The 24060-nt window shown below is 47.8% G+C and overlaps 1 protein-coding gene across 4 annotated transcripts in view; it reads left to right on the forward strand.

Annotated features, from left to right (window-relative positions):
* The window catches only part of cfap99 (cilia and flagella associated protein 99), a 218573-nt gene that overhangs the window by 146676 nt on the left and 47837 nt on the right, over window positions 1–24060 (forward strand). For 3 of the 4 annotated variants that reach the window (XM_085972952.1, XM_085972776.1, XM_085972864.1), the window contains 2 exons: window positions 838–985; window positions 1525–1608. In XM_085972952.1, coding sequence (XP_085829078.1) covers window positions 838–985; window positions 1525–1608 — 232 coding nt within the window. The remainder of the gene's footprint in view (window positions 1–837; window positions 986–1524; window positions 1609–24060) is intronic. The other variant, XM_085973036.1, reaches the window with a different exon arrangement.

Consider the following 24060-nt stretch of genomic DNA (forward strand, 5'->3'; position numbering starts at 1 on the left):
GCACAACCATTTGGTGCATCAGCACCGTGCCTTTGCTCAGTGCTACCCCCACTCCCCTTGGTCTTCCAGTGAGAGGAAAGTAGGAGGTGGGATTATACCATTCACCCTAACAATAGGAAGGCAATCTATGTGCCATTTCTTTGAACTTTTTTTATATTGTTCGAACACAGATATTTGCTAACTGTTGCACCTCTTACATGTGGTAAGGAAGGGGCAGCTACATGTGCAGAAGTAGATGTCGGTACACTTGAGTTGCCGACTGTCCAGTTTTGGATTGGAAGTCCTTTTATAGAGTGGGCGATCCAGAAATTTCAAAACCTCAAGTCCATTTTTCCCACATACTTCAGTCTCTCGTGATGTTTAGTAGTTAGTTTCAAGGTTACCAAGGTCTTCAATTAATTTTCAACATCACCCTAACAAACCTAAGGACCCAAGCTCATTTGGCCCAAGCCCTGTCCTACCTCCTGCCCAGGAAGTTGTGAACGACACTTTCACACAGTTTGCTGCTCATCTTCATCTTCATCTGCAAACCATCTTGGCAACTGCTGGGTTGACCTACTGGAGCTATCCACTTGTTCTGTGGGAAACCCTTGGTTGATAAGAGACTGTACTTCGGTCACTCAGATGTCAGTAAGTTACAATGACAATCCCAAGGTTTAACCTTTGCCTGAAATACATTCATGATTACAGTCAACAGGGAATTACGATTTACTACAAGTTTACGAACAAGTAAACTGCTTCCTATTAGATGTAATGGCGAAGAGTTCCCCCATCTCCTCTGTCATCTTCTGCTGGTTGGTCTCTTCAGACTGCTATCTGTCACTTTCTTTTTTTCAGGCGATCCTCTGAATATTTTTCCAAAGGAAACTATAGGCAGATAAAGGAAGCGCTGGTGGTGCCATCAGCCAGGCTTCCAGCTCCTACGCTGTTGTTTTGGATCTCAACTTGGTCACCGACCAGCAGCAGTTATATTGTACCTGTGGCTGTGAGTTGGACTGTTGTTAATAGGCTTAAAACCGCTGTTCAGTGGCCCCTCACATTTCTGGTCTCGTCACCTATATCTGCTTTACGTTGCCAGTGCCACTGGTCAGAACCAAACCAGGGAGCTGTGGGTAACTCTTTTATACTAGGATGGCGGGGTGGTGCGGGGGACTCTACATTTTACAACTGAATGACCAATGAAATCTTGCATGCATGATGTGCACATAGCTCCACGTAACCTCAGAATTTAACATTTCATTTCGAGCAGTGATTCATCGTTAACTTTAAAGGTAAGTGTTCCCCATTTATAGGCCCACTGTCAGCTGCGTCTCTTTCACACTCAACCTCTTAATTATACATTGAAGCATAAGACAGAATCTAACAAAGTGCAAGAGTGACCCTTTTAAAAGTCTGCTCCCACCACCTACACAAGTGAATTACAGTCGAGCACGGTGTTGAACTACAAACGTTTGCAGAATTATCTCTCACAGATGTTTTCTGTTGCTATAGTTACTTACTCATCTTTCTTTGTAACCCTGACAGCGAATTATGTCTGAAATTATGAAGGAGAAAGAGGCCAAGATGAAACCTAAAGTTCCAAAAGTACGGCCGATCCCCACACAGATGGTAAGTCTCCACAGGTTATTTTAAACAGGGCAATGCCTTTGCTAAAATAGCTAACAAAGAAGTTATTATGTCCGTGTATAATTGAGACGCGGACTGCAGGAGTTGATTATAACAAGTCTTTACTGAATGGAGACAACCTGGATACTGAAACTACAGAAGCCTGCTAGGGCCTTTTATACAGGGGTGGTTACTGCCGGTACTGCAGTCTGAGACCAGTTATTCCCTTAAAGGTACATATAGAACAATTCCTCCCCTTTTAGATAAACAGTACATAACATTCATTTAACAACTAAATAATAACTAATTACAATTACGGTTGCTCGATACATTGGTTGAAGTTAAGCAATTATAAGTTCAGTCTTTGAGGAGGCTTCCTGATTCTGTCTGGATAACGCCTCTTTGGAATATCAGGTTCTTCTGGCAAGGTTGAGTCAGGATCAATGTCGTTGTTTGGTTCGTCTGCTTCCAATATCACCGATTCTGCGGTAGATGCAATTGGTACTTCGGTTTCATCGCCAGGTGTATCAGACCGTGGCGTGGAGTTGACGTTTTCCAGTGACTCTAGAATCTGGTCAGCATGGCGTCTTACAATGCTCTCTCCAACGTCCCCGGTATACATTAGAGGACCTTGCCGTGTACAGATCGTTCCTGGCTGCCATTTCTCTGTGCGGTAGTCCCGGGCCAAAACTGGTTGACCTATCTTAAAACTCCTGGTCGGCCTTTCATTCATATTCTGAAACTGCCTGTTCTCCACATCTCTTCTGACGTTTGGCTTAACCAAATCCAAGTGGCATCGTAGTCTTCGATTGAAGAACATCATGGCTGGAGTTTGGTTGGTAACCGCATGTGTCGCATTCCGGTAGGCAAACAAGAAGTTGTCCACCTTGTGTTGTAGGGGTATATCTTCATTACACATTGCCTTGATAGCCTTCTTGAATGTTTGAAGAAACCTCTCGGCCAATCCATTAGTGGCTGGATGATATGGGGCGGATGTGTAATGCTTAACACCATTGTTCTTTAAGAACCTCCGGAACTCTTCAGACACAAACTGTGGTCCATTGTCAGAGCAAATCTGTTCAGGCAGCCCATTCCTGGCGAATATGGTTCGTAAGACTGTGATAGTTTTTTCTGTGGTGGTTGAGGACATTTTATTTACCTCTGGCCACTTTGAATGCGCATCCACCGCAATTAAAAACATCGAGTCCATAAAGGGACCAGCAAAATCAATGTGCACCCTTTGCCATGGAGATGAGGGCCACTCCCATGGATGTAGAGGGGCTTGTGGTGGGGCGTTTTGGACCTTCTGGCATCCAGTACAGCTCTTGGTTAGCTCTTCGATTTCTCTATCGATTCCCGGCCACCACACAAACGCTCTGGCTAAGTTCTTCATTTTTACCCCTCCCAGATGACCCTCATGAAGCTCATTGAGCACTCTATCCTTCAATTTGGGTGGAATTACTACTCTGGATCCACACATCAAGGTTCCTCTGCACACTGACAGCTGTTCTCTTCTCGGCGAGAATGCTGGCAGCAGTGGTTCGCCATGTGCTGGCCATCCCTTCACCGTTAAATCATAGACCCAGGAGAGTGTCGGGTCATTTCGTGTTTCCTTTTCTATGTTTGCATTCGTCACAGGGAGACATTCGACTATAGTCGAGTGGAATAACTCCACTGGATCCACTGCCAGTTCCTCTTCCACCGTCGGCAACGGTAGGCGCGACAATCCATCAGCATTCCCATGCTGTTTAGTTCCTTTGTACTCGATGTCATATTGGTGTGCCCCTAGGAACAGGGACCACCTCTGTAGCCGTTGTGCCGTCATTATCGGTACGCCCTTCTGAGGGTTGAAAATGGAGACGAGAGGTTGATGATCAGTTAGTAGAGTAAATTTCTGACCGTGCAGGTAGTGATTGAACTTCTTCACCCCCCACACCAGGCTGAGGGCCTCTCTGTCAATCTGGGCGTAGTTACGCTCGGCTGAAGTTAACGAGCGTGACGCAAAAGCTATCGGCCTCTCTGAACCATCAAGGAATTTATGTGACAGTACCGCCCCAATGCCGTAGGGAGACGCATCACACGCCAGTCTTATTGGTAGTGATGGGTTGTAGTGAGCCAATACTTCTCTTGAAGTGATTAGGTCCTTACTCTTCTGAAAGGCCCGCTAACATTCATCGCTCCATTTCCATGCTACTCCCGTTCGTAGTAGGGCGTTCAGTGGATGCAGAATTGTGGACAAATTCGGCAAAAGCTTATGGTAGTAATTCACCAATCCGAGGAATTACCTCAGTTGCGACACATTTTCAGGCGCTGGAGCCTTAACTACCGCTTCAATTTTGTCAGGGGACTTATGCAACCCCTCTTCATCAATCACGTGGCCACAATACAATATCTGTTTCTTAAAAAACTCGCACTTGGGGCGATTGGCTCGTAGCCCATGTTCACGTAGTCTAGTGAGCACCTGCTCTAGGTTGGCAAGGTGTTCACTGTCATCTTCACCTGTCACTAGGATGTCGTCCAAGTAACACTGAGTCCCCGGAATCCCTTGCAGGACTTGTTCCATCGCTTTTTGTCATATCGCCGGAGCTGATGCTACTCCGAATACCAGTCGATTATACTGGTAAAGACCTTTGTGAGTGTTTATCGTGAGATACTTCCTAGAGGATTCTTCAACCTCCATCTGCAAATATGCTTGTGCGAGGTCAATTTTTTTTAAACGCTTCCCTCCAGATAGTGAGGCGAAGATAGCTTCTATCCTTGGAAGAGGATATTGTACTGTGTGAAGGACTGGGTTCACCGTCACCTTGAAGTCCCCACAGATGCGAACCTTCCTTGGCTCCTCAGACTTATTGTTTAACGTTTTCTTCATGACAGGAACGATGGGTGTCGCCCACTCGCTCCAGTCTACCTTAGATAACACGCCTGCATTCTCCAGATTCTCCAGCTCTGCCTTGACGGCTGGGCGAATTGCATATGGTACTGGTCTTGCTTTGAAAAACTTGGGAATTGCATTCTCCTCTATTTTTATTGAGGTGGTTACGCCTTTAAGAGTGCCCAGTTCTTGTTGAAATACCTCTTTGGCATCAGCTAAGATTGTTGACAATCGTCCAGGAGTGACGTCGTCATCCTTTTTACCAGCCACCGTCAGTGCCTGAATGGAGTGCCAGTCTAAACTTATCTTTCTGATCCATTCACGTCCCAATAACGGTGGTCCACCATCTTGCAGAATGTAGAGATACAATTTCCGTATTTTCTTGCCGTTGTATTCGACAGGCACCCTTATTTTTCCTCTGGGGTATACTGTTTGCCCCGTATACATCCTCAAGACAATGGATGTCTCTCTCAAGGGTATGTGTGAGAATAGCCGCTTGTCGTCTCATCGATTCATGACGGTTAGAGCTGATCCTGTATCCAATTCCATTTTGACTTGAGACCCTGCTATCATGAGGGTGATCCTCTTTTGCGATTACGTTGTGAAGTTTGAGACAGCTTAGTCTCTTGTTCCCGGATTCACTATCGCTCATCTGGTCTTCAGAACTGCTGTCCGTCATCTTTTGTACTTTCCTGTACGGTTCCTTAGTAGCCTTTTTGTTGTTGTTGGTCTTCTTCCCAGACTTGCAAACTCGTGCAATGTGTCCCATCTTTCCGCATTGCCTGCATATTTTGTCCTTGGACCAGCAGTCCTTCTGGTCATGGTTTGTTCTGCCGCAGCGATAACATTTTGCAAATCCCCGTGTCATTTCGTGGGTGCCGTATTCCTGTGGCTTTTGTTGTATTTCCGCAGCTCCCCTTGCTGCCGCTTCGTACGATACTGCCACGCTGAAAGCCTTATCTAGCGTCAGCTCTTTCTCTGAGAGTAACCTCTTCTGGGTTCCTTCACTCAGGAGTCCACAGACAAATTTGTCCCGTAGGGTATCTGCCAGTCCTGCTCCGAACTGGCAGTGCTTTGATAGCTTGCGTAGTTCCGTAAGGTAATCAGCATTGCTCTCATTTTTATGCTGATTTCTCCTGTGGAATTTAAATCTTTCTGCTATCAGCAGCGGTGTAGGATTTAGGTGTTCCTGTAGGATAGCAACAATTTCGTTAAAACTCTTCGCCTTTGGTTTGGCTGGAGTAATCAGGTCCCGCAATAGGCCGTACGTTCTTGCGCCCATTAAATTTAGCAATACCGATGCCTTTTTCTCATCGGCTATTTCGTTTGCCTCGCAATATACCTCGACTCTTTCCACATACGTGGTCCAGTCTTCTATTGCATTATCGAAGGCAGTGATATCGCCAGTCTTTGGCATCTTGAAAATCTAAGATGGGGCCTCCCGTGCTTTGCCTTCGTCCCCGATGGATCAAAATGGCACCTCCCGCGCTTTTCCTTCTTCCCCGCCGAGTTAAGATGGCGCCTCCCGCGCTTTCCCGCCGCTGCCGCTGCTGCCAACGCTGTTGCTGGCAATTATATTTATTTTACTATCCTGTAATGGCGACGCCCTGTGGTCTTCGCGCCTCCCCGATCGCTGCTGCCAATCTCCGCGGTATTTTTATTTTTCTATCGCGCTTCAATATTTGCTCTGTTAATTGAAGAACCGTTCCCGTCGTGGAGCGGACCCTCTGGGACACTTCCCTCCCTCTTCTTAGGTCCGAACGCTGCCCGGCTTCGAAGCACTGGCCGCGTCCTGTGTGCTCCACCCTCTCTCTCTCTCTTTGCTTCCCGACTTGCTGCCCGGCCCCGTTGCAGAGCCACCCGATCGAGCTCTAGCCCGCCGCAGCCCAGGAAGGATCAGTGCACTACCTGCCACCAGCCCGATTAGCTGGGAAACCACAGACTGGAGAACAAAGCCTGGCTCTCGACAGTCTCTCCTGCACTTTTCAATTCGATGATTTGGAGGGCGGTTGCCCACGGTCGACGCCCGTTTCTCAAGTTTCTTTGGATTATTTTTTTTTTCTTTCTTCTGGCTTCGACCTTCAATAACGTCGTCTGAGGTGCTGCCGAGTTGCAGGTAAGTTCGTTTCTTACTCGTCGCCAGTATTATGTCCGTGTATAATTGAGACACGGACTGCAGGAGTTGATTATAACAAGTCTATACTGAATGGAGACAACCTGGAAACTGAAACTACAGAAGCCTGCTAGGGCCTTTTATACAGGGGTGGTCACTGCCGGTACTGCAGTCTGAGACCAGTTATTCCCTTAAAGGTACATACACAACAGAAGTGTCATGAACATATTTAGTATCTATGTGCTAATATTGCAATCAGTAACCTCTGGCCTGTAATGTTTCAATGGTCTCTGTATTGAATCTTACAGGAATTTGCAGACCAGTGATATAGGAGATAGTTCTTTGTTACGGTAAACACATTTAGAAAACAGAACTTTAACAGTAGACTTGCTAAAGTTGTCCTCAGTGCCCTAGAAGGAAGAGGGGAGAAGCCTTCCAGAGTTCCCCTGACTGATAGACACCCGTTGACTGAATTATAATATGGTCGGCCAAATCATCGATCCAGAGATCCCCATTGATCCCGAGGGGACGTGGAGAAAGGGTAACAGCTCAGTTGTGATGGTCCGCACAGTCAAATAGCTCACGCATGGTCACTGTCCGGGCTCAGACTTGGAGAGCGTGGCCACTAGTGGAGCTGTACCCCAGGGTGAGTCACTGCAAATTGGAAGGGGAAAACTGGGGGAAAACAGAATATTTCCAAATCAATCTTCTGTGTTACACATAGGGAGTGAGGACAAAGTGTAGTCTTCAGGTGACGGAACTAGAAGGCAGGGAATAATTGGACCAGGACACCCAGACATAATTCAGTCCCATTTTAAAGTCATATGCATTGTGTTCTTATTGAAGATTGAATTCAGAGACTTCAGAGCAGGCAGTGTTAATTTACAGCAGAAGATTTGGTGATCTGGACACCGTCACACAAATGGAAGAGCACCGTGATCCACACATATGCCTATTAAGCAAAACTTCAAATGGAACACCAGATGTAGGCTTGTGTTGTACAGGTCACACATGCTGAACTACACGGCCTTGTGCCAATCTTCATTTACATCCCACCCTCTGGGGAAAAGAATAAGTACTTACTAAATTGAGAATCAAAAATACAAAACTGCTTCCTTCATTACTTCGAAAATTTACTGCAAAGGAGAAGTTACAGAGCAAATAAGAGAAGAGCATACGAAAAGGAGAAGGCCATTCAACCCCTCGAGGCTGTTCTACCATTCAATTGGAGCATGGCTGATCTGTACCTCAAATCCATTTGCCTGCCTTTGATCCATATCCCTTGATACCCTTACCCAACAACAATCTGTAGATCTCAGTCTTGAAAATTTCAATTGACCCCCAACGTCTACTGTCTTTTCGGGGAGTGAGTGCCACATTTCCGCTACCCTTTGTGTGAAAAAAGTGCTTCCTGATTTCACCCCTGAATGACCTAGTTCTAATTTTAAGATTGTGCCCTCAGGACCGGATGACCTACATCCTAGGGTTTTGAAAGAGGTGGCCATTGGAATAGTGGACGCATTGGTTGTCATCTTCCAAAATTCTATAGATTCTGGAACGGTTCCTGCAGATTGGAGGATAGCAAATGTAACCCCGCTATTTAAGAAAGGAGGGAGAGAGAAAACGGGGAACTACAGACCTGTTAGCCTCACATCAGTAGTTGGGAAAATGTTGGAATCTATTTTAAAGGATGCAATAACTGGGCACTTAGAAACTAATAGTGAGATTGGGCAGAGTCAACATGGATTTATGAAAGGGAAATCCTGTTTGACAAACCGATTGGAGTTCTTTGAGGATGTAACTAGTGGAGTAGACAAAGGGGAACCGGTAGATGTGGTGTGTTTGGATTTTCAGAAGGCCTTCGATAAGGTCCCACACAAGAGGTTGGTGAACAAAATTAGGGCACATGGAATTGGGGGTAATATACTAGCATGGATTAAGAATTGGTCAACAGACAGAAAACAAAGAGTAGGGATAAACGGGTCTTTTTCAGGATGGCAGGCTGTGACTAGTGGGGTACCGCAAGGATTGGTGCTTGGGCCCCAGCTATTCACAATCTATATCAAAGATTTGGATGAGGGGACTAAATGTAACATTTCCAAATTTGCTGATGATACAAAGCTAGGTGGCAGTGGCAGTTGCAAAGAGGATATGAAGAGGCTTCAAGGGGATCTTGACAGGCTCAGTGAGAGGGTGAGAACATGGCAGATGGATTATAATGTGGATAAATGTGAAGTTATCCACTTTGGTAGAAAAAACAGAAAGGCAGAGTATTTCCTAAATGGTGAAAGATTGGGGAATGCAGATGCTCAAAGGAACCTGGGTGTCCTTGTACATGAGTCAATGAAAGTGAATGTGCAAGTGCAGCAAGCCATCAGGAAAGCAAATGGTATGCTGGCCTTCATTACAAGCGGATTTGAGTACACGAGTAAAGAAGTCTTACTCCAATTATATAGGGCCTTGGTGAGACCACACCTGGAGTACTGTGTACAATTTTGGTCTCCTTACCTAAGGAAGGATATACTTGCCATAGAGGGAGTGCAATGAAGGTTCACGAGATTGATTCCTGGGATGGTGGGACTGTCGTATGAGAAGAGATTGAGTAAACTAGGCCTGTATTCTCTTGAATTCAGAAGAATGAGAGGGGATCTCATTGAAGCATACAAAATTATTACAGGGCTCAATAGGATGGATGCTGGGAGAATGTTTCCCTTGGCTGGGGAGTCTAGAACCAGGGGCCACAGCCTCAAGATAAAGGGTAGGCCATTCAGGACTGAGATGAGAAGAAATTTCTTCACACAGAGGGTGGTGAATCTTTGGAATTCTCTACCCCAGAGGGCTGTGGAGGCTCAGTCATTGGGTATATTCAAAACAGAAGTCGATAGATTTCTGACTAGTAAGGGCATCAAGGGATATGGCGATAGGGCCGGTGAATGGAGTTGAGGCAGAAGATCAGCCATGATCTCATTAAATGGTGGAGCAGGCTCGAAGGGCCGAATGGCTGACTCCTGCTCCTATTTCTTATGTTCTGGATTCCTCCACCACAGAGGCAATAGCTAGCTTCTCTGTATCGACTCTATCAAATGCTTTTGTCATTTTAATTACCTCAATTAGATCACCTTAATTTTCTAAATTTAAGGGAATACAAGCCAAGTTTATGCAACCTGTCCTCATAATTTAACTCTTTAAGCCCTGGTATCATGCTGGTGAATCTGCGCTGTACCTCCTCCCAGACCAATACATCCTTCCTGAGGTGCGGTGATCTGAAGTGAATGCACTGCTCCAGATAGGGTCTGACCAAGGCTCTTTTTTTAAAATTCATTGATGGGATGTGGGCATCGCTGGCTAGGCCTGCATTTAGTGCCCATCCCTAATTGCCCTTGAGAAGATGGTGGTGAGCCGCCTTCTTGAACCGCTGCAGTCCATATGGTGTAGGTGCACCCACAATGCTGTTAGGAAGGGAGTTCCAGGATTTTGGCCCAGCGACAGTGAAGGAATGGCGATACAGGTCCAAGTCAGGATGGTGTGTGGCTTGGAGGGGAACTTGTAGGTGGTGATGTTCCCATGCGTCTGCTGCCCTTGTCCTTCTAAGTGGTAGAGGTCGCGGGTTTGGAAGGTGCTGTTGAAGGAGCTTTGGCGAGTTGCTGCAGTGCATCTTGTAGATGGTACACACTGCAGCCACAGTGCGCCGGTGGTGGAGGGAGTGAATGTTGAAGGTGGTGGATGGAGTGCCAATCAAGCAGGCTGCTTTATCCTGAATGGTGTCGAGCTTCTTGAGTGTTGTTGGAGCTGCACTCATCCAGGCAAGTGGAGAGTACTCCATCACACTCCTGACTTGTGCCTTGTAGATGGTGGAAAGGCTTTGGGGAGTCAGGAGGTGAGACACTCGCCGCAGAATTCCCAGCCTCTGGCCTGCTCTTGTAGCCACAGTATTTATATGGCTGGTCCAGTTCAGTTTCTGATCAATGGTAACCCCCAGGATGTTGATAGTGGGGGATTCAGCGATGGTAATGCCATTGAATGTCAAGGGGAGATGGTTAGAGTCTCGCTTGTTGGAGATGGTCATTGCCTGGCACTTGTGTGGTGCGAATGTTACTTGCCACTTGTCAGCCCAAGTCTGAATGTTGTCCAGGTCTTGCTGCATATGGACACGGACTGCGTTAGTATCTGACGAGTCTCGAATGGTGCTGAACAGTGTGCAATCATCAGCGAACATCCCCACTTCTGACCTTATGATGGAGGGAAGGTCATTGATGAAACAGCTGAAGATGGTTGGGCCTAGGACACTGCCCTGAGGAACTCCTGCAGTGATGTCATGTGATTGGGATGAATGACCTCCAACAACCACAGCCAACTTCCTTTGTGCTAGGTATGATTCCAACCAATGGAGAGTTTTCCCCTTGATTCCCATTGACTTCAGTTTTGCTAGGGCTCCTTGATGCCACACTCGATCAAATGCTGCCTTGATGTCAAGGGCAGTCACTCTCACCTCACCTCTTGAGTTCAGCTCTGCACAACTGAAGCATCACTCCCTTCTGTTATTTCAGTTTTCCAGTATGTGTGGATTTTTAAAATATATCTCTATCCGTTCCTGTTCATAATTTCATCTTCCCAGTGAAAGCAATTTTGAAAGTGGTAATTTCCCAATACTGGCTTAGGTGCAGCCCTGAGGCAATGTTTACAGCCTTTTGCCTATCAGTAAGACTATCGCGGCTGGCTGAAATGAGTTTTACGTGTTTTAAATCCATTTCGGTCTTCCAGTGGAGCGGAGTGACCATTAACACAGAGGAGAAAAGATCTTGTTAAATCAACAGTTTGAAAAGTGTCCCGATTTTCTGAGCCCTCCTGGTGCAGTGTTGATGTTTCGGGTTTCCTGTGTATCTTCCAGCTGGAGTCGTCAGCAGTGCGAAGTCACGATCTGCTAATCAAAAGGTGCAAGCAGCTTCTCCAACACGGTTAACAACCGCGCTCAGTCAGTGAGCAGCATTCACTTGGAAACCTGCTTCCACTGTTTAAATGATAAATGCTGCAAGGAACCAGCGCTGCCTGTTTTACTTTTCATTCCTTATTTTAGACCTTGGGATTTAACAGTGAGTTACGATGACGCACTTTATGATGAGCGTCGCTGCTCACTATTCGGATTACTGCAGGTAATGTGACCAAGCGGCAATGACCTTTTAAAGATGGAGACTGGTTTATAGAAACACAAATTAATCATTTGAATAAAAATCCTCAGAACATAAAATCATGAAGGGTTTAGATCGAGTAAATAAAGAGAAACAGTTTCCAATGGCTGAAGGGTCAATAGCCAGAGGGAACAGATTTAAGGTGATTGGCAAAAGAACCAGAGGCGAGATGAGGAAAAACTTTTTTATGCAACGAGTGGTTAGGATTCGGAATGCCCTGCCTGATAGGATGGTGCGAGCAGAATCAATAGTAGCCTTCAAAAGGGAATTGGATAAATACCTGAAGGAGAAAATATTGCAGGGATATGGGGAAAGAGCGGGGGAGTGGGACTAACTGGATTGCTGCGCAGACTCTATAGGCTGAATGACCTCATTCTATGCTGTCCTATTCTATTCTATCTCACTTGTGAGCAGCTCCTGGTACCAGCTGTCTGCCTAGCGAGGGCTCAAACCCATGCCTGTTGGTTAGTTAAAGAGCAAGTAGTGGCTATCCTCTGGAGGAGGGGGAGAAATAAGCACAATGGGAGTGAAAGTGGTCTTCGCCAGTAGCACGGAACAGGCTCATTGCAATTCGGCAGCCCGTGTTGCACTGCGCCCAATTGAAATCGATGGGCGTTTCACGGAAACGGCGTAAAAGATCAAGGAAATTCGGGCACAATGTAAAAACGAGAATTTCCTCAATCGCTTGCGCCGAAAATCGGCATTACGCCACACTTGTTTCAGCACAGGTTTTCAGGAAATTCCGGGCCATCTTTCACCTTATAACTGACAAAGATCAGTGTAACACCTACGCATCCCTACGGCATTGAAACTAGTACACTGTCCGATACCCTCATCCTTCTCCCTGTTGAAAGAAGGGGCTAAGTTTCCTCCTTGGCAAAATAGTACTGGTTCTGACTGGCCAGACACCTTAAATCTGTGCCCTCTGGTTATCAAACCTTCGGTCACTGGAAACAGTTTCTCTTTATTTACTCCATCTAAACCCTTCATGATTACATATTCTGAGGATTTTTATTTAAATTATTAGTTTTTGTGTTTCTATAAACCAGTCTCCATCTTTAAAAGGTCATTGCCACTTGGTCACATTACCTTCAGTAATCCACATAGTGAGCAGCGACACTCATCATAAAGTGTGTCATCGCAACTCACTGTTAAATCCCATGGTCTAAATCCCAGTGTTACTCTGTCGAGGACCATCCCGATTTTCCTCAGTGCACCTTCATTAAGTATTTATGTTGGGCTCCTGCTGCTATTGCCTCCGACCTCGACAGGTTCTCAGATTGCTGGCTGATGCTTTCCGGCAGGAGCCTTGGGGTATCGAGGTGGTGTTTCCTAGTCTTTGGTTATGGCCCATTTCTCATGCAAGAGGAAAGCACACAGTGTGTGAAGGCACTCTACATGCCATCATATTGAATGAAACCAAGGCGTCAAAAGGCATTCTTTAATGGGGAGTCTCAAAGGAAGTTGGGGAGGCGGGGGGGAGGTGGTGGGGGGTGAAGTCCAATAGTGCTGCAACAGCTGAAAGGGCCAAGCAGCCATTGGGTGTCTGTAACAATCTTCTTCTTCTTCTTAGGCAGTCCCTCGGAACCGAGGATGACTTGCTTCCACATTAAAAATGAGCTCGCATGTGACTGATTAGTCCAATGCGGGACCTACAGTCTCTGTCACAGGTGGGGCAGACGGTGGTTGAAGGGGCGGGTGGGTGGGGTGATTGGGTTGACGTGCGCTCCTTGCGCTGCCTGCGCTTGGCTTCTGCTTGCTCCCGGCGAAGAGACTCGAGGTGTTCAGCGCCTTCCCGGATGCTTCTCCTCCACTTTGTGCGGTCTTGGGCCAGGGATTCCCAGGTGTCGGTGGGGATGTTACACTTTTTCAAGGAGGCTTTGAGGGTGTCCTTGAAGCATTTCCTCTGCCCACCTGGGGCTCTCTGGCCGTGCTGGAGCTCCAAGTAGAGCGCTTGTTTTGGGAGTCTTGTATCGGGCATGCGGACGATGTGACCCGTCCATCGGAGCTGATTGAGCGTGGTCAGCGCTTCGATGCTGGGGATGTTGGCCTGAGCAAGAGCACTGACGTTGGTGCGCCTATCCTGCCAATGGATTTGCAGGATCTTGCGGAGGCAGCGTTGGTGGTACCTCTCCAGTGCTTTGAGGTGCCTGCTGTACATGGTCCATGTCTCTGAGGCATACAGCAGGGCAGGTATCACTGTTGCCCTGTAGACCATGAGCTTAGTGCCAGGTTTGAGGTCCTGGTCTTCAAACACTCTCTTCCTCAGGCGACCGAAGGCTGCACTGGCACACTGAAGGCAGTGTTGGACTTCGTCGTCGACGTCTGCCCTTGTTGACAGTAGGCTCCCGAGTTATGGAAAGTGGTCCACGTTGTCCAAGGCCTTGTCGTGGATTTTGAGGGATTATGGAGTGTCCTCCTCAAATTCGGATGTCCTCAAAAGTTTGTCACTATCCTCCGCCTGCTTCACGACAACATGCAAGCCGTGATCCTGACCAACGGCTCCACCACAGACCCAATTCACGTACGAACCGGGGTCAAGCAAGGCTGTGTCATCGCACCAACGCTCTTCTCAATCTTCCTTGCTGCAATGCTCCATCTCACCCTCAGTAAGCTCCCCACTGGAGTGGAGCTAATCTACAGAACAAACGGGAAACTGTTCAACCTCCGTCGCCTCCAGTCCAGATCCAAGGTCGCCCCATCCTCTGTCGTCGAATTACAGTATGCAGACGATGCTTGCGTCTGCGCTCACTCGGAGGTCGAACTCCAAACCATCGTAAACACCTTCACCGAAGCATACGAGAGCATGGGCCTTACACTAAACATCCGTAAGACAAAGGTCCTCTACCAACCTGCCACCGCCACACAGTGCTGCCCCCCGATTATCAAAATCCACGACAAGGCCTTGGACAACGTGGACCACTTTCCATACCTCGGGAGCCGACTGTAACAATGTGGCTCAATGCAATGTCTGAGGCTGGTGCTTCTTCAGGGCACTGAGCTCACAAATATAAAGACATCAGCTGAGGTGTAACTGTCTGCTGTTCAACAAAGGAAGACTCAGCTTTTAGATCCCAAGGGAAGAAGGGCCTGATCCAGGCCCCATGGAAGGAGGTGCTCCTGGCACTGACTGCCCCCTTCAGCAGCCCCGTATGGCTATTCAATGTCCAAAGTTAACTGGCCAGGGTAACGGGGGGCAGTCGTACTTTGAATGAGTGCACTATAATAAACATCTTACTCAGTTGCAGCTACCTTCCCCTCACTGCATTGAACGCCATCTGCAACTCACCAGCAACATTCAGTCTGTAGCACAGTACCCTTCACACTTCCTTCCTTCTCCTACAAGTATTCCTGTACTCACAGCCAAACACGTAGGGAAGCAGTGAAAGATGCGCGTGATATGTATCACATTTTCAGCACCTGTTCTCACCCCCTTTAAGGAATGCTTTGTGACACCTGTGTTTTATTCCATATGATGGCAGGCAGATTGCCTTCAGACTCTGTACTCCCCTCTTAAAGAGGAAATAGCCCATAACCAAAGAGAAGGAAATGGCAACTTCTCTACCACAAGGCTCTAGCTGGAGACCATCAGTCAGCTATTTAAGAATCTGTATATACTCTCGCAATTTCCTTCACCCCTCCATTGGCGGCCATGCCTTCAGCTGCCTAAACCAAAGCTCTGAAAAACCTTCCCTAAAGCTCTCCACCTCTCTATTTCTCCTTTAAGACAATCCTAAAACTGGATTGGTGACTGGAAGCCTGTGTCCAGTGGTGTACCGCAGGGATCGGTGCTGGGTCCTTTGCTGTTTGTAGTGTACATTAATGATTTAGATATGAATGTAGGAGGTATAATCAGTAAGTTCACAGATGACACGAAAATTGGTGGAGTGGTAAATAGCGAGGAGGGAAGCCTCAGGCTACAGGACGATATAGATGGGTTGGTTAGATGGGCAGAACAGTGGCAAATGGAATTTAACCCTGAAAAGTGTGAGGTGATGCATTTTGGGAGGACTAACAAGGCAAGGGAATACACAATGAATGGTAGGACCCTAGGAAGGACAGAGGATCAGAGGTATCTTGGTGTGCATGTACATAGATCCCTGAAGGCAGCAGGACAGGTAGATAAGGTGGTTAAGAAGGCATATGGGATACTTGCCTTCATTAGCCGAGGCATTGAATATAAGAACAGGGAGGTTATGATGGAGCTGTACAAAACGCCAGTTAGGCCACAGCTGGAATACTGTGTGCAGTTCTGGTCGCCACACTATAGGAAGGATGTAATTGCATTGGAGAGGGTGCAGAGTGCTTCAGCTATGAAGAGAGACTGGACAGGCTGGGGTTGTTTTTCTTAGAGCAGAGAAGGCTGAGGGGGGACCTGATTGAGGTGTACAAAATTATGAGGGGCATAGATAGGGTAGATAGAAAGGAACTTTTCCCCTTAGTAGAGGGTCAACCAGGGGCATAGTTTCAAGATAAGGGGCAGGATGTTTAGAGGGGATTTGAGGAAAAACTTTTTCACCCAGAGGGTGGTTGGATTCTGGAACTCACTGCCTGAAAGGGTGGTAGAGGCAGGAACCCTCACAACATTCAAGAAGCATTTAGATGAGCAAACAAGGCTACGGACCAAGTGCTGGAAAATGGGATGAGAATAGACAGGGCTTGATGGCCGGCGCGGACATGATGGGCCGAAGGGTCTCTTTCTGTGCTGTGTAACTCTATGACTCTATAAAACCTACCTCTTTGGCCAAGCTTTTGATCACTTGTCCTAATGTCTCCATATGTGGCTGGGTGTCAAATTTTGTCGGATAACGTTCCTGTGAAGAGCCTTGGGACGTTTTACTACGTATAAATGCAAGTTGCTGTTGTAGAAGTTGGAGGCTGGGATTGAAATGGCACCCACCAGTAGGCAACACTGTGATCACAAACAGTAGGAAGGTTGTCAGATATTTTTCAGGGAAATGTTTTTGTCCCTGACAGACTGTGCATAGAACGAGTTGGGCCAAGGCGGGTGAATGCCAGCCCGAAAGAGCAGCAGGATGTTATCCAGATGGGAGCCTCGTCAGTTGTGGAGATGAGCTACATGTTCACAAGGCAATGTGTTGAGTTTATTGCCGAAGGGGCTGGTTGGATTCATTTAGCAATGGACTTGGATCCTATTTAGCAGTGAATCCTCCTTAGGAGCTGTTCCCACAGCAGCCTGGCAGCTGGCTCAACTCAGTTATTGATTCATGAGTGAGGCACAGCTTTCTCAAGCATTGTTGAGGCGTTGCAATGAAGTCACCCTGATGTAAGAAAAAGGAGGCTTACCATCAAGTAACTTTAAAGTAAGCTTTAAGTAACTTATAAACACACTGTATACAAGAGAGGTCTTTACCATGCCTCTGGTAGAAGCCTCTTACAATACTGAACAGACCAGTATTTATACCAGTCCAACAGGAAGTGACACATGACAGGAAGTGAGGTATGTACACAGTTCATAGTTCATAGTTCACAGTTCACAGGAAGTGATGACATAACTCCCCAGAAGTTATTATTTTTATCACATTCTTCCCTCCTGCAGGTTTAGGAGGCTGTGGTCTACCTTTTGGTCCGCAGCCGCCGAACAAGGAAGAGTCGCACCCGTTTGGATTCCCGTCGTAGAGGGTCGCTGGTCCGCTTACATGCGGTTGGCCATTGGCCAGAGTCCGTGTGGCCTGGATTGCCCTGTGAAGGGTCGGGGAGATCATGGCTTCGAGTACGAGCCCCAATAGGTTCAAAGTCAGACTGCCTCTGTTCAGAGGGAGGTGCAGAGCTGGTCTGTGGCGGACCAGTACTTTCATGCGTGGTACTGGGAGGGTCGCAACCTTGAGCACGGGGTTCTACCGGCACCAAGCTAGTTGGTGTCCGATCAGGATCCTGGAGAGGGGTACCCGATAGGTCCCAAGAGTTTCCTGGTGTAATGCCATCACCCGATGTCCCACTAGGTCCTGGTGGGCAGGGAGCCAGATCCCGTAATGATACGGTAGATTCTCGGCCGTCGGAATATCGTATGTTTGCATAGGTGGGGTTGGCATCGGTTAGTTCGACCTCGTCTACAAGAGGGTCATTTTTAGACGTCCGAACGTATCTTCGGAGTAATACAGGTCCAGGAGTAGTTAGCCATGACGGGAGTGATGTCCCATGAGATGAGCGACGCTGGAATCCAAAGAACCGCTCATGAGGTGTAGTATTTGTGGCTGTAGAAAGCAGGGACCGTATAGAGTGCAATGCATCCGGAAGCACTGTTTCCCATTGCTGGTCTGGTAGGCCCCGAGATCTTAAAGCGAGACGTACGGAATTCCAGATGATACCGTTATACCTCTCTACCTGCCCATTTCCGATGGGATGGTATGGTGTTGTTTTGCTTGTAGCAATTCCCCGTTCTGAGAGGTAGTCCTTGAGTTCCCTCGACATAAAGGATGGACCCCGATCTGAGTGAATATAAGCCGGCATGCCACAGAGCGAAAATACCTGCTCAAGGCAGCAGATTACTGTGGACGCCAGCATATTGGAGCAGGGGAAGGCAAACGGAAAACGTGAATATTCGTCGATCATGGTGAGCAAATATGTGTTCCGAGTTGAAGAGGGCACTGGGCCCTTAAAATCGATGCTAAGTCGTTGCATCGGTTGGGTTGCATGTATGAGTATACCATCTGAGGGGCGGAAGAACTGAGGTTTTAATTCCGCACAAAGTCGGCATTCTGAGCATATTTTCTTTACATCTCCAGTGGAAAAAGGGAGATTCCGTGATCGTACGAAATGTAGCATGCGCGTAACGCCAGGATGGCACAAACCATTGTGGACATCCATGAGGGTGGAGGATGACATAGTGGAGCAGAATGCCCGTGTGAGGGTGTCCGGGGCCACATTCTCCTTGCCAGGCCGATAGAGAATGGTATAACCAAAAGAGGCCAGTTCCATCCTCCAAAGTTGTATTTTATTATTCTTAATTTTGGTTCGTTTTCGATTATCGAGCATGAAGGCGACTGATCGTTGGTCCGTGATCAATGTAAAGTGCTGGCGAGCTAGAAAATGGTTCCACTTCCGTACTGCCTCTATGATGGCTGTGGCTTCTTTCTCAACCGGAGGATAATGTAGCTCGGCACCTTGTAAGGTCCTGGACATAAATGCTACAGGACGACCTTCCTGATTCAGAGTAGCCGAGATCGCCACCTCCGAGGCATCACATTCAACCACGAAAGGGAGATTCTCATCAATGGAGTGAAGAGCCGCTTTCTCCAACTGTTTTTTGAGAAGGTTAAGGGCTGCAACAGCCACTGTTCCCAGTGGAAATGATCTAGCATGCAGCAAGGGTTGGATTTTGTCCGAAAAATGAGGAATCCATTTAGCGTAGTATGCAAACAGACCGAGAGCCCGACGTAAAGAAGCCGGATTCTTAGGTGACGGGAGCTCTTGGAGCGGGCGAAGTCTTTCTGGGTCTGGCTTAATGATACCATTGCCTACGCAGTAGCCAAGGATGTTGATGGTCGGTCGTGACTCAACAGATTTGGATTCATTCAGGGTCAAATTACGGCGATGGAGGGCATCCCGAAATTTTTGGAGGTTGGAGTCGTGTTCCTGTTGATCGTGACCTGCAATGGTAATGTTATCAAGATAGGGAAAAGTGTCCCTGAGGTTTTCCTGCTGAACCAGGCCATCCATTGCCCGTTGAAAGACAGCCACTCCATTAGTAACCCCGAATGGGAGGCGACGAAATTGGTACAGCCGTCCATTAGCCTCAAAGGCTGTGTACTGCTTATCTGAGACCTTCAAGGGTAACTGATGATAGGCACTTTTTAAATCGTAAGTTGAGAACACTTTGTATTCGGCCAGTTTATTAACCATATCATCAATGCGTGGCAATGGGTAGGCGTCCAAGTCGGTATATTGATTGATGGTTTGCGAATAATCGATGCATAGTCGCTGTTTGTGAGGTTTTAGAGGGTTCTTGACAATGACGACTTGAGCCCGCCAGGGCGACGAACATGGTTCAATGATATCCTCTGCTAGAAGTCGAGAGATTTCAGCCGCAATAAAAGATTGGTCTTCCTGATTAAAGCGCCGCGATTTCGTTATTATCGGTTGGCATTGAGGCGGAATACTGGCAAATAATGAGGGTTCATCAAGTGAAGCTGCTGATAATGCACAAAATGGTAATTTAGACGGTATATTAGAAATAGTAAGTCCGGGTTTGGATCCACCAAACTCAATGGTGAGTTTCTTATGCTGTTTTTGGAAGTCCAGTCCTAAGAGGAGATCACTACATAAGTCCTTGAGCACCGAAAGTCGGGTGGAGGGATACATACGACCATGAAGTGTCATATCAACAACACAAAAGCCGGAGATTCTGGTATTAAGTGATGACTGGGCCATCGCAATTGCCTGGTCCGATGGGAAGACATGTAGTTTCAATTTCGCAACAATCTGTTCCTTAATGAAACTATCAGTACTTCCTGAGTCAATTAAGGCATCTAAGGTATGCCCATTAATTGAAATTTTTGTGGCAGCCTGAGACAGGTTCTGTGGGCAAGCAGCTGTAATTGGTGTCGTTGCACAGAGAGTGGCTAAAACTCTCGGTGTGCTTCTTCGGCAGAGAGCTCGAGAGGAAGCTTGATAGGTCCTAGCTGGAGCATCTTGATAGGCCCTAATTGGGGCAGTTCGGTAGGCCTTAGCTGGATTGGCCCTCGTAGAGGCCCTTGATAGGCAAACTTTAGCAAAGTGTCCTTTTTTCCCGCAATAACTGCAGATTGCATTGCGAGCAGGGCAGGTTTTCCTAGGGTGAAAAGCATCTCCACAAAAGAAGCATTCCTTCCTAGATTGCCAAGAGGCTGCTAAAGTGGGGTCGTCCTCCTCTTCTTCATCAGAATTATCAGAATTAGATTCCCCCATGATAGGGTTCACCTGAGACCGCTTGAATTGTCTGGTTGCAGCTACAGCAGCAGATCGAGATCTGGGCAGCTGATAGAGGTCTGCATTTCTCTTTGCCAAATCCAGTGAACAAGCTAGGTCAAAAGCTTTTTGTAGCTCAAGTGTTTTACTTTCTAGTAGACGCTGGCGTATAAATGGAGAGGCAATCCCGCAGATGAAAGCATCACGAATCATTTCTTGGCAGTACAGCTCAGCTGAGGCTGCCTGAAAGTTACAATCTACGCTGAGCCTGCGAAGTTCTTGCAGGAATTCGTCAATTGATTCCCCTGGCCCTTGTTGGGCTGTGGCCAGTAGATGTCTAGCATAGACCTCATTTGGGGTCTTGGCATACAGTTTCTTAAGTGCCCGAATCACCTCATCGTAATTATCCCATTCATCAACATATTCGAACACTTTTGGGGTCACATAATTGATAAGTATCTTCAATCTAGCAGGAGCATCCGCTTCACATTCATCCAGAAAATTCTCAAAAGTACGGTACCAATGCTTCCATACCCTGCCAGCTGCTGGTGCATTCGGGTCCAAGTCCAGACGAATAGGTCTAAGGATTTTCTCCATGATGGGTGGTTCCCTGGATCCTTAATTCCGAGTTTGTCCGAAGGTCTAGTATTTGTGAGTGTAAATACTAAGTTACTTAAATTGATGTAAGAAAAAGGAGGCTTACCATCAAGTAACTTTAAAGTAAGCTTTAAGTAACTTATAAACACACTATATACAAGAGAGGTCTTTACCATGCCTCTGGTAGAAGCCTCTTACAATACTGAACAGACCAGTATTTATACCAGTCCAACAGGAAGTGACACATGACAGGAAGTGAGGTATGTACACAGTTCATAGTTCATAGTTCATAGTTCACAGTTCACAGGAAGTGATGACATAACTCCCCGGAAGTTATTATTTTTATCACACACCCCGCTTGGGTTTGCAGACAGGGAGCCATGGGAAGATAGGAACATAAGAACAGGAGTAGGGCATTCAGCCCCTTGAGCCTATTCAATTAGATCATGGTTGATCTGTACCTCGACTCCATTTACCTACAATTGCTCCGTACCCCTTGATACCCTTGCCTAACAAAAATCTGTCGCTCTCACTTGAAAACTTCGATTGACTCAACATCCACAGCCTTTTGAGAGAGAGATTCCAGATTTCCACGACCCCTTGTGTGCCAATGGATAGGGGCCAGATGTCGCTTAAGATGCCTGATGAGTCTGGCATCTCTGAAATGGTCCTCCTGATCCTCCTCCTCTTCTTCTTCCTCATACCAAAGAAACAAGAAGATGCCTGAAGGAAAGCCCATTGCTTTCCAAGATCCAAAAGCCAGCAATAAGCTCCTGAAAAATAAACAAGGGGCACCTGCCCAATTAACTATTGCAGCTGTCTTCACAAGCTCGCTCCAGCTCCATTGTGGCCTTCAAGGACTCTTCTACCTGTGGCCCACCGCAAGCAAACCCAAATGCCTCTTTGAGATATTGGCCTAGAAATTCAGTTGGTTGCGCCAGCCGTTAGCGCCATAATAGGGGTCTATTTCCAGCGCTAGGCACTTAGCGCCCGGGCGCAGACCGATCTGCGCCTACGCCCAAATTCAATGACATTTAGCGCCGGCGCAATGTGCTAGCGCCCGCTCAGCTGCGCGCGCAGCTTATGACGTCATTTCGTCGTGCAACGCTGTTTGTGCGCCCCAAACCGGAAATTCAGTGGCGCCCGCCCAATGTGGGCGTGGCGCTGCTAAGAACTGTGAAGTGGAACGCAACAGAGGCCCTGTGGGCCTCGGGGAGCGCTAATTAAAGGGCACTTACACTGACCTATAAAGCCCAGCCATTTTGCTGCAATGACTTTACTGCTTTGGATTTCTGGACAGAGACCAAGGGACAGAGCTGACTGATTTGGGAGAACATAGAAGAGGTATTTTTGGCTTCTGGCCAGTGCTTTGACATTTGAATCATTGTGATTTCACTGTTTTCAACTTGATTATGGGGGCTGTATGGGGGTCCAACCCTCAGTTGCAGCATTATGTGTGAAGGGCTCGCAGACGCTGTGAGAGAGGGCCAGCCATGCCTAGACGCAGAGGGGCCATCAGGCGTCGGCAACGTAGGCCTTACCCACTCAGGCAATACCGGCAGCAGGTGTCCTATCTCACCATGACTGCGGCGCATTGTGTGAAGAGGCTGCGCTTCAGAAGGGAGGTGGTTGCACGGTGGCATAGTGGTTAGCACTGTTGCCTCACAGCGCCAGGGACCCGGGTTCGAATCCGGCCTCGGGTGACTGTCTGTGTGGAGTTTGCACATTCTCCCCGTGTTTGCGTGGGTTTCCTCCGGGTGCTCCGGTTTCCTCCCACAGTCCAAAGATGTGCAGGTTAGGTTGATTGGCTGTGATAAATTGACCCTTAGTGTGAGGGGGATTAAATACGTTGGTTTACGGGGATAGGGTGGGATATGTGTTGGCGTAGGGGTTACGGGGATCGGGTGGGACATGTGTCGGTGCAGGCTCGATGGGCCGAAATGGCCTCTATCTGCACTGTGGGGTTTCTGTGATTCTGTGATCTGCCAGCTGCTTCACAGAGACCTGCGTCCACAGCTGATGTGCAGGACGTCTCTCTCGGTGGAAGTGAAGGTCACGGTGGCTCTGAACTTTTATGCGAGCGGCTCCTTCCAAGCCGCTGCTGGGGACATAGCGAACATCTCCCAGTTCGCCGTGCATCGCTGCATCCGGCAGGTCACCGATGCACTTTTCGCGAGGAGACACCAATTCATCTCCTTCCCCATGACCCGACAGAGGCAGGAGCAGCGTGCAGTCGGTTTTGGCAGAATCGCGGGCTTCCCCATGGTGCAGGGCGCCATTGACTGCACGCATGTGGCTATGCGGGCACCTATCCACAATGCCAAGGACTACCGCAACCGGAAGGGCTACCATTCCCTAAATGTACAGCTGGTGTGTGACCACAGGCAGCGCATCCTAGCTGTCAATGCCCGCTTCCCAGGAAGCAGCCACGATGCATTTATCCTGCGCCAGACTACTGTGGCTGACATGTTCGAGGCACAGCCTCCACCAAGGGGATGGCTTATCGGGGACAAGGGCTACCCTTTGTGTACATGGCTCATGACCCCGCTCCGCGCGCCCAGGACCCCAGCGGAGGAGGCATACAACGAAAGCCATCAAGCCACAAGGAACATCATAGAGCAAACGATAGGCGTCCTCAAACAACGGTTCCGCTGCCTGGATCGTTCCGGCGGATCTCTACAGTATTCGCCGGATAGAGTCTCCCAGTTCGTCGTCGTGTGCTGCATGCTGCACAACCTGGCTATCCGCAGGACTCAGGCACTGCCACCTGGCATTGCACC

This window comes from Somniosus microcephalus, chromosome 1 (assembly GCF_052327205.1).
Source record: "Somniosus microcephalus isolate GS21.2 chromosome 1, FLI_Smic_1.0, whole genome shotgun sequence".
NCBI lineage: Eukaryota > Metazoa > Chordata > Chondrichthyes > Squaliformes > Somniosidae > Somniosus > Somniosus microcephalus.